General features: G+C 40.3%; 1 protein-coding gene across 1 annotated transcript in view; it reads left to right on the top strand.

Moving 5' to 3' along the window:
- The window catches only part of LOC119723257 (zinc finger SWIM domain-containing protein 6-like), a 46,709-nt gene that overhangs the window by 13,033 nt on the left and 15,133 nt on the right, over positions 1-18,543 (top strand). Inside the window, exons 5-6 of the mRNA XM_038193822.1 lie at positions 12,556-12,729; positions 13,417-13,593. Coding sequence (XP_038049750.1) covers positions 12,556-12,729; positions 13,417-13,593 — 351 coding nt within the window. The remainder of the gene's footprint in view (positions 1-12,555; positions 12,730-13,416; positions 13,594-18,543) is intronic.

Below are 18,543 nucleotides of genomic sequence, written 5' to 3'. Positions count from 1 at the left end.
CAGACTTTTTGAATACTACGAGAGGCCAATGTAAAAAAGTTCAGAAAAAACTTTCAGAATTAGAAACTAAACAAGAAAACAGCGTTCACTAGAAAAAATAACTCATCAAGAAATAGTTGCTTTGTAATTTGTATAAAAACAAAATATTGACTTACAGATATAGTGGCCGAGGTTTACTTTCCCTTTCCATAAATTCATCTCGATATGCATGAGGTTTTAATTCAGTATTATTTCCTGTGGTGGCAACAACAACAAAATGTGTTTTTTTTCCCCCTTTTCTTTTGATGTCAAAATATTACACACGTGTATGTGCTCAATGCAGTTGTAGACTTTTCTCGGAAGTATCGTTACAAAAATATTTTCCCAAAACTGCAAAAATAAGTTTTATGTTTAATTTTTTTTCTTTCTCATGTCCTTATTGCCTTTGATGGACACTCATTATACATGTAAATTAAAGCGCAACATGCCCCCAGTTGGATCAACATAGGATTAATTTATATTTTTCAATCTGGTCTTCCAAAAAAAAAATGTCAGCAGACGAAGTTACAAACAGGAAGTCATGTGTTTATAAAATGCCCAGAAGACTGGACGGATTTACATTTGAAGTGACAAGCATGCATGCATGGGGGGGGGGGGGGGGGATAGTCGGACGGCATCGCAGTACTGAAGCGGTCTTTTCCCTGGGTCTCAGTAGGCCCATAAAAATAAATATTACACTCGTTTGGATCCGCTGACATGAGCAAGGGGACCGGTTTGCATGTCTTGTCTGTTTGGACCGGCGCTCATGAACTATACATGAAGACGGATACGATTACTTCGTAATGACAGTTGTAGCGGCCATCAGTTTAAAGGGAATATACATCATTTGCTTTTGCTGTAATTTTCAGAAATGGATGGCATTGGGGGGTTGGAAATATATAGCAAATATAGTTACACCGATTTTTTTGAGGTTTTGGGTTCGAAAATGCTATAAAAAACCAAGAAAAACAATCATTTTCCTGTAGTCTGGTTCCCTGACTCCATATAAGAAGAAACAGAGCAGTTTACATACATTGGGGAATTGTAAGGTCAGGGAACCAGTCTAGCTGGCTTGTTCCCGTTCATAGGTGTTTAATTGATTGCAAACAAGTGCGATGGTCAATTGGGGCCAGTATTTGAAAAAAGCCAGTTTTTTCCAACGCTGGTCGGCCGACCAGCGTTGGAAATTGATACAAAAATACCGCTTTTCTTGAAAATGACAGTATACCAGGTGCCATGATTTTACAGGATGCTTTACACTGTCATTCACTAACAGTCCAGCAAGGTATTTCAAAATGATTTGGTAGTTTTTTTTTTTGATGTTTGCAAATGTTGTATTTTCCCTTTAAAGAAGAAGAAAAAGGTCGAACATGAGAGGAAAAAAAATAGACAAAAGGGTGATTATAATGAGACAGGGCAAAATGATTTGCCAATTCAATTTAAAACATGGATCGGGTTAGGCGTGTATTTTGATTTTTTTGGGGGGGGGGGAGCTAAATATGCAATTGTTTTATCACAAGATAATGATGAATGCTGGTAATATTATCATAGATTGCTTGAATTCCTTGCATAGTTTTATTTCTCTTTCCATAACGACTTTGATATTAGATTTGATGAGACCGTCCCTTGCAGTCCATTCCATCATGAAGTGGTTTATTATCGTCAATTCAAAAAAAAAAAAAAACGGAGCGAAAGTTGTCAGGGTAGAAGAGAAATGAAAAAAAAAAGAAGTAGTTAATCAGTAGACAATTGGGCAAACCCCGTGGCCCCAATATTTGCTAAAGAGAGTATATTTTAATATCGCAAACAGCGCATTCCAGCTTGCAGTGCATTTTTTTCCCAGCCCGTACGTACTTCACGCATTAAAGTGGCTGCAGCCCACCAATTCAAACCGACACTATTTCTCTTGTCTGGTTTTGCGTGCGTGGTTGCTCTGCCCGGCAAACGAGCAATGTTCACGCCGGCCATGTGTTGCCCAACTCAATGGGTTTGTTTGCTAATGATAATGAGGTCATTAATTGGAAACCCGGACCACGATTATATTGGGACCTTTGTTCTCATACAGCCGTGCTAATACCATGGTCATCATTATTGGATAAATGTGTATTCTCTTTTCTGCATATTCGAAACAGAGATAAGATTTTGTTTATGCTCCTATCTTTTGTTGTTTGTGCATGGCCCATACTTGTACAGTTTATGTTCTTGTTTACCTAATATTCAACTCTACTCAGTTTTGTTGCCCGAGTCCATATTTGTGCATTTTTTTAACCCTAACTCCCTAGGCGTTTTTGCTAGGATGCAACATCACTCCTGCGAAATCCTCCAACTGCCTCCATGTAAAAATTGCATACAGCCTCCATCCTGCAGAATCCTCCGTTATGTCCTGCATGTGGTCCTTGGAGGGGTGACCACTGCCTCAATCCTGCAAAACTCTCCAGTAATCACTGTCAATATGTTGAGGCAGAGCCAGTGACATCTAGGAGCAGTGCAGATCAGGATTTCAAGTATAATCTAGGCCTAAATGTATGCATGGCTCAGCATAAACAACACAAGGTCCGGCCCAAGACCTTGACACAGTGCATCCTCAAAAATCAGCCACATAGTTTTAGCCTGAATCATGCAAAATGCTCCATTTTGCAAAGAGGATTTTGGAGGATTTGAGAAGGCTAGGGTTAATCTTTCATTGATGGATTTATTGCTCTGGTTTTGTAAAAAAAAAAGAGCAGCTATCTGACAAAGTCTTTGTGTAACTTCAGATTGTACATGTATAGTACAGACCAATCGGGGCATTCTATCGCAAAAGGCCCCCTTCAATGGCAAAAGCATTGTGCTAGCTATTGTTCAGATAATACGTCATGGGGTTGTTGCTTTGTACAATAGCATGCGCAATGGTTTCTCCATTGAAGGGGGGCCTCAAGAGTGTACAGTATGAGCACATGCCCATATTATTGTCTATATGCAGCTGTTCAATATTACAACACTCCCAGTACTACTAATGCATTCCTGATTCAACTGTCTCCTTGTGTATTTTTCTTTTAAAAAATTATTGCGCATTGCATTGAGATAGGCTAGAAAATGTCACACCAGTTCCCCATTTTAAGTTGTGTCAAATCTTGTAATTTTATCCCCTGTAAAGTGTTGAACGTTCACGTCAGATCCTTTAAAAGTTTATAACACAATTTACTGATACAAGCCGAAAAAACACCATTCCTTGTAAAACGTGTGTAAATTTCGTTTTGAATTACAACGTGTCATGTCAATTCCTATGAAAGTTTACAACGCCGTGCATGGGGACTGAACCCGAGAAATGATACCAATTTCCACGTTCGACGTTGTAGTTTGATGAAGACACAAAGGCCTCCTGCAAGCATGCGAATCCATACTGCGACGTCTCCGCGTCGACTTGGGCTCCAGATGCCTTTGTTTGTTTCCCCAATTAGCCACAATAATAAACGGGGGATATTGACAACCATTATTTCCCAATCGAATGTTGCCGTGACAACGCGGCGAAAGATGCGGACCTTGCCGGTGACCCTAACCTTGGAGCCGAGGAATCGAGAAATCAATCCTTGTATAAAACTTGTTCGTCCATCCGTACAGCGATGGAGAGTTTTGAGATATAGTCTGAATACAGCCTTGGTATCTCTCACTAAGATGCGACCTGATTCGTGTCGGCCAAACTCCCTTGGAATTGGTGCGGGGTCAGTTCATTTAAATGTCCACACACGCACAAATAAGCACTGTGTTCCTTCTGTTCCATATTAATGCTTAAATTTCAGACTTACCAATGCAGGCGTATAGCCAGCCTGGTTTAAGCAGTGGGTCTTTTATCCTTAAAAAAGCGGACCTTTAAAAAAAAAAACCGAACAAAAAGCGTACAATCAAAGCTGCAACTACCAGAAATCTGAACATGTGTTCAAGGCATGATTTGAAGTGCAGTCCAGTTGAAATTGTTGTTTTATGTTGACCTTTATGGGCAATTTCAGCGTTATGTATTGTCCGTGACAGAGCTCAGTGAATAAACCTGAAAATGCATTTTTCAAATCCGAAATACATCCATCATCTAGTAATGGTCAAGGAGATTACAGACTAGGAGTTTTGCATCATTTCTCTGAATCATCAGTTAGATATCAAGGTTAATACAGCCTGAAAGTACGCCATTTTGTCTTTGAGCTTCCAGACCCCTCCGCAACCTTTCTATGGGTATTTTACACGCGAAGATTTACCTACTTACAACCAATGGATTATAGATTTAGTCGAGCTTGTTTGAATACAGTTCTTATCAATGGTCATTTTAGATTTGTTTGTAAATGAGAATTAGTCTTTCAAGTTTATTTTAAAAAATTGTGTGTCCCAAAAGACATTTTAGTCTCCTATTTTAGACATTGTAGTCTCCTATTTAAGTTTCAGTTTTTACCCAATGACCCCCACAAAATCATTTCATAAATGTTCTTCTTTGTACGAGTGCTCCGAGTTCCACGAGTCCACATGTATTTTAGATTTTCGGAATTGAGAGGTCAATTTTTGGCACGATATTTCTCTTTCACGTCATGCAATGTTTCAGCTTCCATAAATTGAGATGCTAGTAACAATATTACAAAGGCCTTTTCCGAGGGTGATTTACTTAAAAAATTGTTGTACCAAAAATAATTTCCAAAACTCTGACTTTTACACGCTAATTTTCCTATTCGAGGGGTCCAGAAGCGCCCCATCAGGGGTAAATTTTCAGGCTCTGTTTGCTCTGTCACAGACATCACACTTTCCTTTAATAAATGCTGGAATTGCAACTAAACATGGACCCATGTTGAATTTGGGACGGTCTTTCAAACCCCGTGGCTACGTGTATAATGTTTGCGTACTGTAGTCCAATCAGACGACAGGACAGCATTGTGAATGCGCATAGCAACCGTTTCGATCTTAGAAGCCTTTTTGAGTGTTTTGCTTGTTCTCCTTGTACACGCGTGTACCAGCATCAGGTCAGCTTGGTCTCCAGTCTAAACTTGCTGTCAGATCCGTGACGTCCAATGTCCACTGCCGTGTACGGACTAATGAACGGTTCTCATCGTTAGATCGCAAGCCTGTCAAGGGTGTCATCAACCGTCGACGTATAGACACGTAGTTACCAAGTTGTCAGCTGGTCAACTTTCTCTCAACCTTTGTTCCCCGGGACTGGCCTGCGGTCTGTTGATTTAGGGATCGGCTTCATTTTCTCTCGTTTCTCGGAGATATCGCTTTGCCTCCTGACAGCTAATTTTGTTTTCTGAAGTAGAACGTGCTTCTCATTCCTGGTCGTACACTAACAATCCAACCAGACGATCTCCAAGTCTCTGAATCTCATCAAGAACAGAATGCTTAATCTGGCTCTCTGAATCTCTTCCGTTTCTTTGTGTTTTGTTCAAGGATGATACTTAGACATTGTACAAAGTGTTTGTCAAGCTTAGGCCAGGCCGCTGAAACGTTTCTAGGCATGTAATGTTCTGGCCAAAAGAAAAGGCTGCAAACTTGAACTTATACTGTTCCTGTGACAGAAAAAAACAACACACACATATTAAAGCTATATTCCATCATTTGCAGCCATCCGAAAAGTAACTGGCGTAATTTTTGTTGAAAAACATACTTGGTTGAAAGATAGTAACGGGACTAAACTCCCTGTGAAATTATTCTCACTGGCAAGCTGTCATTTTGAAGTAATCAACGAAAGAAGGCCTTTCCAACGGTGCGTCTTAAGACGCACCGTAGGAAATTTAAATTACATGTAGTAGTTCGTTTTGTTATTCCGCGAAGCGTGCGCAAGCATTGGCACGACGCCCATGCTCGCGCGCGGTTGCTATACTTCGTCGGATCAGAGCACGACATCGCATAGCTGCAATTCAAAACAATTCAAAACATGATTCAGCAACTTTTGATTTGAAATTGAGATCCTAGAATGCTGTTTTTTTTCTCGGAATATACAGCTGAAGCTTAGCTGAAACTTCATCAGGTATTAAGTTGTTCAGTATCCTTCATTAGATTTTGAACACTTTTGTTGCTTCAAACGAACAAAATGCACAAATTACAAATGATGGACTATATATTTAAGCCAGAATCTCCAACGTCAGGAACTTTGAAAAGAAATCACGAAGATGGTGCTTGAACCAAAAACTGCAGACGAAGCCGATGTTTGAAAAATGGCTACAGCCTTTTCATAGCCGGTGTGCTATCTCCTTTCAACCCACATGGCCGAATCGGAATAACCTGCAATACCAGTGGCTGTGGCTTGCAGTAATACATGTGGCTATGGGAAGCCACTGCAGCCGCTTCCATAGAGGCATGTGCGATCGCAAGCCGTGTCCGAGTATTTCAGACGTGACACAATGTTCATTAAAGCACCGGCTCGTGAAATGAAACCAAAAAAAAAAGTCCTTACTTTCCCCAGAGGAAACATGATTCATAGACGACACGCTGTGTGCGTGGACACCCCACTGGCACTTCGCCAGTCATCACTGGAGTAATTGATCACAAACGCACCTCCACCTGGGTGATTCCATTCTTGCAAAAAAAGGGGTGAAGTTCCACCGCTCGAGGGAAAAGTGGGATTGGTCAAAAGTTTTTCTTTTCTATTTGCGGGCGATCGATCACTGTTAGCAAGCGAAGGAAAGGTTGAGTGCAAGTCGTTAATTGGAAGCACAACCAATTTTTTCCTGTGAATCTGGTTTGGGTTGGGCAAGCGGAGGTGTGCCGTATCTCGGAGGAAATCTTCCACAGTTGACCTTCAATGACTTCACAATCTCGGGACTTGGTAAATCATTTTCAGGCAGTACTGCACACGCCTAACGCCTAACTGAACGTTTTCTACACTCTACAGCATCCAGTTTGAACAGTTCTAGACTATTGTCGTCAGTTTTTTAAAATTTGAAAGAACCATTTTGTTTTGCGATTAGGTTCCAACAAAAAGATATTCATTCAAATTGTTTATTGTTTAGAATTTGTCATATAAAATTATCTATTTAGAGGCATCAAATATCTTTACATCCTACATGTAGATGGGTACACATACTTAGACATCACATGGCCTGCAAATCAACTACAAGTGCCCTTCAATTTTTTTAATTTCTTTTTTGGTCGTACACATTTTTTCAAATAAAATTAAAACAGTCGGACTTGGAAACCATGAATGATGGCACAATAAGTATTAGTTGATCATTGTTCTTTTGGCTGTGCACTGGCTCTGCAAACTTACATACATTTACATGTATCATATTGCAATTTAAAGAAAACCAGTCATTTTCAAATTGTGTTTCCCTGTGCTGAATGGGAATGGACATGTAGTTCATGTTCAGGTTAGCCTTTCATGAATATGATAAGTGCCACTATACATGAACTATATGAATATTTCGACAAGTATGTTTTAATGTTGGAGTGGTGATGGATGGCCTTGCTAGCACTCTACATAATTTACACCATGTTCATACATACCAAACATGATTCATGGAATAGATTGAATGCATGTAGTTCATGTTAACATTTGAATCGGGAAAATGTGGCTGGATTGTCTAAACCGTTTAGTTCGTTTCATGATGCGTTGAGATTCAAATTCACATGTATGCATGTTATTCATTTCGAGGTGTTGTACGCTACAAGCGATGTTTGGCCAAAACATTCCGCGAAGGTTGCCTCCGGATGTATGCTCGCAAGCTGTGCAAGCAATCAGAACTCATATCCAGCGAAATTCAAATTTATGTGCTGTGCGTTATTGCAAGCTGCGAGGGACGGTTGAATATTCCACACCAAAAAAAAAAATCCATTTGGGTGTTCATTAGAAGAGAGTGAGAGACAATGGTCTTATTTTCGTCCTTGAGGTCCATGTTTAAATTATACGGCCTACCGGGGTAGCTCATAGTCATAAAGCCTTAACGCCATCGCAGCCAGAAGCGTTCGGTTCCAAACCAACATCCTTATCAAGGAGGACAAAGGGTTTCATTATACCTAAGTGTTCTATTCATGCCCAAATAATTGTATTTGCTGTGATCCGATCAGACCCGGAGCTACTACCGATGAGCCCATGCATATGGATGATCTTGAATTCAACCCACCCCCCCCCCCTTAATCAAGTTTCCTACTGTTCACCGGGCCGTATGCGGGAATTAAATACCCACCCAAGCCTCTCAAGGCAATTATGCTGATTTTTTTCGGGGATTTCTTTATTGAAAAGCAGAGAGAGAACAAAAAATTTGGAATTCATGGATCTATCATACGATAGGGTCTGCTGAAACGTAAGCCCACACTTTCAAGGAAATTATTTTCCATTCGTAATTATTTTGTTGAGCATTGATTGTGAATTTTATTGGCAGTACAATTTGCTAGTTGCATAATAAAAAAATTGAGGAGTGACAAGATTAAAATACATAGTTTTGCTACAACCCTATTCCTGTTGGTATGAAAACGGAACTGACTCTCATAAATTTGAAATTGGTCAAAAATTGCATCTTTTGGTCATTTTACAGTGTGAAATTTTGTTTCCCAGAGACATTTTGTAATTGCTTGAATAATGAAATAATAGAAAATTTTCCATCTTTTTGAGAAAAGAAATTACAAATTTAAAAACATTCTTTTGTGATATAAGCATATTCATTTTTCACTTGTCATTTTTCACGCAATATTTTTTACTGCTCAAATAATCCAAAATTGAAAAAATCTTTTTCTTCTTTTTTTTTACAAGGAAATTTTTTTCCAATTTGAAAACATGCTTTGTGATGAGCATTCTGGGTTGGTTTTTTTTTCACTCGCACCGAAATGTACACAAGTGAGAAATAGGCTTCAATGTACATGTACCGGTACATGAAGGCTGAAAGCACCAGACAGCTTTAGGGAAAGAAAAATGAAAATAATGAGGATATGTTATTATATCCTCATTATTATTATAGTACTGGCAACAACAGCTTCACAATGGAATGCTTGTACATTGTGGTCGCATATATACATGTACATATCTAAAGCATTGTACACACCAGCTAGAGGTCCAGCGTAGGATTGTGTGCTCGTTCCACAACCCTGTAATGTTGACACTGTGGTCGGAAAGACAACAGCGGCGCGCTGCCGTACGGTGTGGGTGTGCGTGTGTGTGTGCGTGCAACCGGCAGAAAAGAAATCCCATCTCAATGTCGCAGGCCGCATGCATAAACACACGGCGTCAGACACTGGGAAGTATGAAGGGCAACGGACAGGGACATACAATATAGCTTTGTGGTGTATGGTCTCCCCCTAACCCCCCCCCCCCTTCAGTTCACCATCTGTGTATCACGGGCTAGCCCCTGTCACGTATACATCGTGCCATTAAGTTAAAGAACACCACCGCTTACCGACAAGTATATAGACAAATCCTCGTATAGATTTATTGCAGAGCTTCGTCGGCGTTCGGTTGACATAGCTGCTTTCCAAGGGAACTCTAAATGAGAAATTACATTTACGTCGCTTTCTTTTCTTTTTTTTTCTCTCTGGATTTTTTTGTCCAGGAGCTAAAGATGTTGACAATAGTTGTCCTTGTCTTTGGGTTCCGGCCCCAGCTGTACAGTGTCCGATCATTAGAAAAGAGTTGATGGTAACCGACAATAGTCGATGTAGTGTTGGGGTCTTAATGGTAGGGTCGGGGCCCGTAATTTGATATGCATGTTTTAGGGAGAAATATCGCCGACGCTAAATTTTGGTGTCGTCATTGTCTTGTCCCGAAGTATAAAAGATGAATTGAGTTTTGCGAATTACATTGTTATCTTTTCCTGAAGGACGATTGAGTGTACGTGGTTCCTTTTTTCATTATTATATTTATTTTTTTAAGAAGGGTAGAAGTTCCATTCGACTGGCACTTTGCTTTTGTCTATTAAAAAAAAAAATTGTCTTGACTGCTTCAAAAATTGGATTTATATTGATTTTCTCTCCAAGACAAAATATTGGATTTTGGTAAACAATAGTTTTAAAAAGAGTAAATCATGTAAATATAATTATATGTAAGTTAATTCCCGAATTAATTTTAAATGGCTATACCTGTAAAACAAAAACAAAAAAATCAACTAGCAAATGTTTGAGATGTGTTTGGTATCCGAAAAAAATTGTTTACTTAAGACCGCGAATTCATAGAAAAAGAGAAAAAAAGATAGTAAAGTAAAAGGATAAAAATGAAAGCATCTAGTTACATTGTACATGTATTGCTCAGTGGTTTTTACTAAACGGTAAGTAGTGATTTTGAGTTTGATTTTGTCATTGGTTACCTTAAAAAGGTTTTTGTACATGTATGTATGTAAACGCAAATAGCAAACATTGCCATACCTAAAGCATACATGCATCGGGCCTTGTGTGCACACACTGCTTTGTGTTTCGCGCTATTACGCACCGTGTCGTATTTCAAAGGTGTTCACCCAACCCGTTGATTAAAAAGAAAGGAAGAATTGTCTCCCCTATTTTTAATTTTCCAACAACAGAACACCAATTTTTCCCCAGCTTGTCATTGTTGAATAGAAAATCACCCAACAGAAAAGAGTCCGTGGGCCTCCCCGGTATGTACATCTACATGGACAGACCATGAGATATGCGGCAAGCATTTGTGCGTGTCGGCTGTGGTTGTTTTTTTTGCCAGTAGGTTTTGAGTGAAAATTCTGATAAGAACTGGATGGATACGCATGTGTAGCACGATGTGTGACACCCCCCCCCCCGCCACTCTTTTGTGTTGGTCATTGTGTTACCAGAATCTCAGGAATTCTTTTGAGATATCTAGGGGGATGTGTTAGCAGTGGCGTAGCCAAGAATTTTTCAGTGGGGGGGGGGGGGGGGGGGGGCTGGGGGGCTGGAACATTTCATGGGGGGGGGGCGTCATGTAGATCAATGATAATTTTTTTTGAAACTCAAAATCTCAGTGGGGGGGGGGGGAGGGGGGGGGCGACTGGGGGGACGACAAGGTTTCATGGGGGGGCTGTCCCCCCCCCCCTACGCCACTGTGTGTTAGGTAACAAGAGTGTAGGGTGTGTATAGGGTATAGTATGATGGGTGGGGGGAGGGGATACCCCTCCGTCACATTTCGTGCTGGGTATATGGATACATGCGGGCACTTTGACCATTAGGTTAGCATTCCTGTATCGATGGCGTCAGATGTTTCAACAATTCATAAAAATGATTCAATCATCGATTGAGAATGCTCCAGATGGCTTTCTGTTGTTTGTTTTGTATCTGACATTTTTATCATTATTATTATTTTTTTCTGTGCAAATTTCCACCGCGTCGTTTCTCATGTTACATCATTTCAACATGATATTAAGACAAGATAAGTTTGCGGTAGCACCATGTGAATAAATCTCTTTTGTGAGTATGTGTGATTCTGAAAAGATGATATTAAGTACCGTGCTATACGCCATTATGTGCTTAAGCACATGATTGCCGTGCTTGTTACATGTATGTATAGCGCAAGAGAGTGTTCCCACGTACATGTATAGTGCTTGAAATGTTTTGGTTCAAATTTGTCCTCTCTTGATTTTGTTTGTTTTCTAAAGTTGAATACCGTATCTCAATGAAATTTATTACAGAACATCATTGCATACAGTGTACTTGCTACAATGTACTTAAACATACTGATAAATTAAGCAATGTCATATGTACATACATGTATAGTGGTACATGATTAAAATGTGTATATATTATGCATGAGAGCATAATCCTCATCCGTATGACATGGGTGAGAGGATTTTGCCTGATGAAAATATGGAATCCCTGAGGTTTTTCCGTGAAAGTGTTTTTGCTTCTAGAAATGAAAGTTCCTATGCAATGAAAGAAATGGGTATTGTAAGAACTGCCTTAATAACCCTGCTGAATCCAACAGGATCCAACTATGTCACATACCCGATGGAGCCTGTTGGATTGAGCAGTTAATCCCTTGTGTACATTCCTGATGCAAAATGTTGGATTCAGCAGGCAACTGAACCGCATTATAATGCCATGTTGGACTCTGTTGGATTCAGCAGACAACTGAAAACAAGGCACAGTGGATTGAGCAGGACACTCCGGTTGGACTCTGTTGGATTTATCAGGGTAGTCCTGAGGAACTACTTGGGGGTTAGGGTCAAGACAAGTACGAGCAGGTACCATAGACCCTACATTGCTCTGGGGCCCTAGTTGACCCTCAAACCCTCTTCCGATTATTTCATGGATTTTTCTTTTCCCCTCAATTTCACCCCTGCTTGACCAAAGTTTGAAGTCTCCTTTGTCCTCCCACGGACAATGTTCTGGATCAAATTTTGGCGAGGCGGCTGAAATTTAAGTTTACTTTGGCAGTTAACCAATGTCTAGGAACCTAATTAAGCCCACCCCTACACAACAATGTATAGCAGTGTGATTATGGGTCCTCCTTAGCCTATGGAACCAATTTGAGCCACGCCAGGCCCCACCCGACCCCCATTTCCCCCAACCCTTAAAACAAAAACCAAATTTCCTGCTTCTTAATAAGTCCTGTTCCCCTCACACACACACAAACAATGTTAAAATGCTTTCCTTGTCTGTACTCCCTCCCTCTGATCGCAGGTTTGCTCTGGATGGTTGTGGTTATGAATCCCGGCTACTGCCAGAGGGAGAAGATGACATGGAAGGAACAGCTGCTCCATTGGGGGTCCAACGACCTTTGCCCCCTGGAAGATGCGGACGCGAGGAACAACTTGACGAACCCGTCGCTTGTGGGTGTTTTAAATCGTCCCCCAGGTAAGGATAAAAACTCAGAACTTTTTAGCAGAATTTCCTCAGAAAAAGAATACAAATCTTAATGAACATAAGGCCAAAAAAACAAAATATTCGGTCTCTGGTCAGACCAAAGTTCCGGAATCAATGTGGCCACGCGGCTTTTTTTTTTTTTTTTTCAAGCTTGGATTGTACAGACAAGGTGGGTACTATTTTGCTTTTTTGGTGTCCTCATGTACATTGGTGTCCTCCATAATATGCCTTGGTGCTTTCGATCATTTGCCTTGGTGCAATTTCCCATTCCTTGGTGCTCTTTGGTAAAAAAAAATTGAGGAGGTGCGGAAATAGAGGGCGCTGTTGGAGCTACCGCGGAACATTTTGGGGAAAAAAAAGATCGACGCGGATGATTAAAATCGACGTGCGCGCTGACCAGAGACCGACTTATTTTTTTTTTGGCCTAATACCTTTATTTTTTAATTTTTAATTGAACAAAGAAATTGACTGGAGCGGGGTTTAAACCTGCGACCTCCAGATTCCGTTCCGGGGCTCTACCAACTGAGCTATCCAGCCCTATGTTGGCGGTTCCCCGTTTTATCAATGTCTTTGTTCAAGGGGCGCTGGTCAGAAGCCGTAAGCCCGTATATATGCCATGTAGCCAGGGATCACACCCTAAATCACAGTGTCAGCAATTTTGACAATTTTTTTATATAGCCGTCGCCGATGCAGACAGACCTCGTACCATCTTCACCCGAGCCATTGAAGCCTGCGACCTCCAGTGGATCGACAGTCATCTGCAGGGAATCCTCAACAATAAACTCTACCACAGTATACACCACGCCGACACGGAGTTTGGCGGCTTTGACAGGGAGGGTCATCCTCTCTGGTCTGGTGAGTTGATCTTACTCCGTCCTTCAATTTTTTGTTTTGTTCAACAAGACAAATTTGAAATTTTTTGTGTGTGGACCATTATGGTATTTTGTGAAGCAGTTCACATCGGATGACGTGAATAGACGCAAAGATTTTGTGGTATGTGGAATGGATGACGGATAAACACGGAACGAGCGAGGCCAGAAATACCTGTCTGCAACCCGCTCGCAGGGAGCGAGGCTGGAAATATCAGGGTGTGCTACCCGCAGATGACGGCCTGAACCCGTCTGGCATCTAGGTTCGTGAAAAAACAATCCCGCGCCTGGGTCCGGTCTTTGTCAAAATAATGTTGGCCCTGAACTGGTTAAGTTAACCTCTTGTGTGTATTTACCAAAATCAAATACTGCTCAACTATTGTGGCAACCATACCTTTCAAACATGTCTTTGCAAATAATCGGCACTTGTTTGAATTGGCCGTAACTCAATACATATTTACCCGATTGGAAAGATTTTTTGTTGTAGTTGAAAAGCTATAAACGAACTATGTTCTCCAAATATCGATATTTGCAATGTATTTTTATAAAAGCTGTGGGAAAAGAAGCTGCTTTTAGGGTTCGTGGTTTTTTTTTGGGGGGGGGGGCACCAATTATGTGCCATGAATGACTACCAAACTATCAGCTTTCTTCTTATTTTACTTTGACAAGTAATATGATATTATTAAGAATATCGAGAACGTTTTCCTTTCTTTCTTCAGCTCCAGTTCCTATCAAGTTTATCACGAAGGCCCCCTTCAATGGCCACAGCATTGTGCTAGCTATTGTTCAGATAATCTGTCACGGGGCAGTTGCTTCATGTACAATAGCCTGCACCATGGTTACTCCATTGAAGGGGGCCTCGTGAATTAAACACAGTTTTTTACATGTACATGCTCGGAGATGTCTATGACCAACAATCCTAATTGTCTTAAAACAAAATGGACCCCAAAAATGCTAACCTACACTGTGCATTTACATTTAGTCTGGAATCCAGATTCTAATGAATCTGAAACACGACACTTTTTGTCACAGTTGATAGTCCCACCATCCGTTTGTCAGCAGATAGGTTATTATTGTAGGGGCTCCGATTCTCGGAGTAATTTATAGCGCAGGACGTAACCTGACCCCGGACCACAATGTGATTAATAAACTGCCACACGTTGGGACATCTCACAGACCCTATTTTTTTTTTCCCCCCTTTTTATTTTGGGGGATAAAAACCATCCACGCACGGTGCTCATTAGTTAATTGCAGTGGTCAGAGTCGGACCGGTCTGGCCACGGACCCATCACCGCACACTCCGACAGATGCTGCCGTCCGATTTTTCTGGTTGGTCTGCTGTTACAGCTGCGTCTTAATTGGTACAGTTTTAAAAAAAAACGGGGCATTTAACTTTGATGATACATCCGTGCGGAAGTTTCGCATCAGTTCATTCACTCTTGTAATTGGTGGTTTGTACTCACGAAAGGCAAGAAAAGCCGTACGGCCCCTGGTTGTGTTTTTAGGCATGCTCGTCCGTGCACTGGTGGGCATTAACATTTTATTGTTGTGTCGTGGTTGCATATTGTGCTTTGCGATTGATATATTGATTGAAACAAAACACAGCTAATTAGTTTTGACTCTAAAACATTATTGTCAACCAGTCCAGAAAACATGTTGCTTACATTCGTTTTTCCTCTGAATTTAAAGGGTTTCATTTTCTATTTTACAAAATATATATCGCTATTCCATAACAATGCCAGATGCCACACTGATCTAAAGCATGTTCATTTCCAAAATCTTGGGTTTTTATTTTCTCTTTCTTTTGCTGAACAGTGATTTCAAAATGTTTATTGGAATCTAGCTGTTAAGTGTTATGTTCATGTATTAAAATGTACAAGTTCGTCGTTTTCTCCACTTGCGTGTACAAACATTATATTTGTTTTGGATCGTGGGCAATCCCGTTACGGACAAAACATTCCGAGCTAAAAACCACTTTGAAACAACAAAATAAAACACTTGCAGTAAAAGCAAATTTGTATATATTTGGCTCAACTCTAGCTTGCAAGGCCTTGATGTACTACAACATGACATTGTTAATGTAGTGTTGGCTAAATTCATTGATGAGATACAAGCTGTGCTAACTAATGTTACGGAAGTCGACGTTACACTTTAAGACATAGATTTGTTGTTTTCAGAAGGCAAGAATTTACTTGCAGGAATTTAATGAGATAACTATGTTGTAGTAGATATAGCTTCTTTATATAAAAACATCAGTGACATTTTACAAAAAGGAACTTATAGATACATCATGGCTTTTGTTGTTACGAACGTGACATTAAAAAGTTACAGACGTTACGTGTCTGAAATCAAATCCACCTACGTGATAAAAACATACTAAGGCCTAATCATGATGTTCTGTGTGTCATTTGTTGTAAAATACTTACTCTCTGCCTTAAAAACCAAAACTCAAAGTAACACTCGCATTTTGCATGTGAAAACAAGATTCCAAAAAGACTACCCAAAATCTATAATTTTAGCCCCAAAACAGTTGTTTTAACCAAAAGAAAAATACATTTAACCACTTTCTATCTCACTGGCGCCCCACTCAAATGAAAGGTCTCATTGCCCCCTTTCATTCGATACCACATGTGAGGTTGTGAGGCTTGTTGTTCTGAAGATTTCATAGATTTTCCATTTTTCAGCCATGTCCGCTTTCCGTGGATTGCCCTTATATATCTAAAATCAACATGTGCTGGCTGTTTTCTCTGCATAAAATCTGCTCATTTGCAAACCTAAATAGTCCCACATGCTTCAGGTCAGTATGGCATCTGGCATTGTAACGGAATATGGATATTAATTTAGTTTTTGACAAAGAAGAATGTTACTCATTAACTCATACCTTGAATTTAAAAAAAAAATTAACTTATGGGATAACAAAGTTTCTGAGAAATATTTTCAATCGCTGGTCATAACACCATGCCAACCCTGTTTTTTTTTTAACTACAAGAATAAGTCCAAGATGGAATTCTAGACACAGCGATTTAGCAAAGCTATCGCATTTTGCATCCGTTGTTTTCCTTGGAGTTAACTTGTCAGCGCTGATTTTTTTTTTCTGTGTGGGAAGACTGTACAGTCGAGTCCAGACCCGGCCTTGTTTGGGTGCGTTGCGCTGTCAGCAAGGTGCACATGAACCTAAGCGAGGCGGTTCAGTGCACTATTCTACCGAATCCACAGTGGGGCCTCCATAAAAAAAAAAAAAACCTGGCAGGCCCATAGGGCCCAGCCTACACACCGCATGACGCAGTGCCTGCCTGCCCTACACACACACCGTTGGATGAATTAACTGGCGCCCGCTGATAAGCCAGTTTACCCAATATGCATTGCATTTGGTAGCTGTTTCCTCGGCTTTTCGTTTCTCTTTTTCCATTTTTCCCTGCCTGGAGGCTTGTTGCTCCGACTCGCCTCCGCGGTCATGGAATATATACACAGATATTCCACATAGCGTGTTAGTACAGTGCACCGTGGCCAGCGTTTATCACTCGCAGGCACAAATATGAAAAGTGGTTTCCCCCTACCGTCCGCCGGTTTCTTTTATGGGTGTAATTGACTCAAAGCTGCCTTGGCGGTAGCGCTTTCAGCTTCTCTTGTTTTTGCCACAGCGAGACTTTCAAGTTTCCCCGCATTAGTTTTGTCTTAATAGAAGAGAATTTGATTCAATAGCTGTTTTTTTCCCCTCAGAAAAACACATGGCAAAACAAGCGCATGTATGTGCTGTATTCCTGAAGTTGCGAGAGCTACATTTACACATTGAGTCGAAGGCCTGTTTACAAATCAACCACAATGGAAATGTACAGAAACTATCAAAATTTTCACCCACATACAGGGGCCGGTCTCTTTGAGCTGGGCCCAATTTCATAGAGCTGCTTAAGCAGAAAATGTGCTTAAGCACGAAAAAACATTGCTTAGTAAAATTAGGTTACCGGCCAAAACTCCATGTGATGTACATTGCTTGTGACTGGTATTTAGCTATTGTTTACTTAGCATAACAATCGCATGGAGTTTTAGCCGGTAACCTGATTTTATTAAGCAAGACGTTTTCGTGCTTAAGCAAATTTTGTGCTTAAGCAGCTCTATGAAATTGGCCCCTGCTTATAAGCACAAAATTTGCTTAAGCACGAAAAAACCTTGCTTAATATAATCAGGGTACTGGCCAAAACGCATTGCAATGTACATTGCTTGTGACTGGTATTTAGCTGTTGTTTACTTAGCATAACAATCACATGGAGTTTTGGTGGGTGACCTGATTATATTAAGCACAGTTTTTTTTTGCTGAAGCACATTTTGTGCTGAAGCAGCTCTATGAAATTGGCCCAGGGCCAGGTCATTCTAAAAATTTGGGGTCCATTTTTTTCTTCTGTCCCTGTTACATCTGACATGTACGATTTTATAAATTCTGGATGTATACCTTAATGCCTTTTCCACCTAAGAGTGATTATGAAAAACAAACTTCCTATCCAATAAATTTTAAAAAAATTGTTTGGAGTCATTTTTAAAGTCACTTAAGTGGCCAATATACAAAATTCAAAGGTGACAAGGACAGGAAAAATGTCACACTTTGGACCCCTAAATTTATAGAGTTACCCATGCATGTTACATCTGTGTAATAGCAAAGTGAGTGTTACATCAAAATTGAATGCAGAGGTTTTTTTTCATTCGAATGCATGAGAAAACTAAGTGGGGAAAAATGGTCAAAGTAAACAAAAAATTCTTACAAGACTCATATCCTTTCATGGGTTCCAACCACATATGGAATTGTTTTTGTTTGCGATAAGAGATACACGTACAATCACAATGAGATTAATGAAAACGCATTACTTATACAATTTCATTAGTCACAAAAATTCCCAGATTAGGATCAGGTTTTTAAGGGTAGGTCATCCGCGCGCAGTTTCTC

This window comes from Patiria miniata, unplaced genomic scaffold, assembly GCF_015706575.1.
Source record: "Patiria miniata isolate m_02_andy unplaced genomic scaffold, ASM1570657v1 HiC_scaffold_16, whole genome shotgun sequence".
Lineage (NCBI taxonomy): Eukaryota > Metazoa > Echinodermata > Asteroidea > Valvatida > Asterinidae > Patiria > Patiria miniata.
Note: the sequence above shows the minus strand (reverse complement) of the source record. Positions and strands in the feature narration are given on the sequence as shown.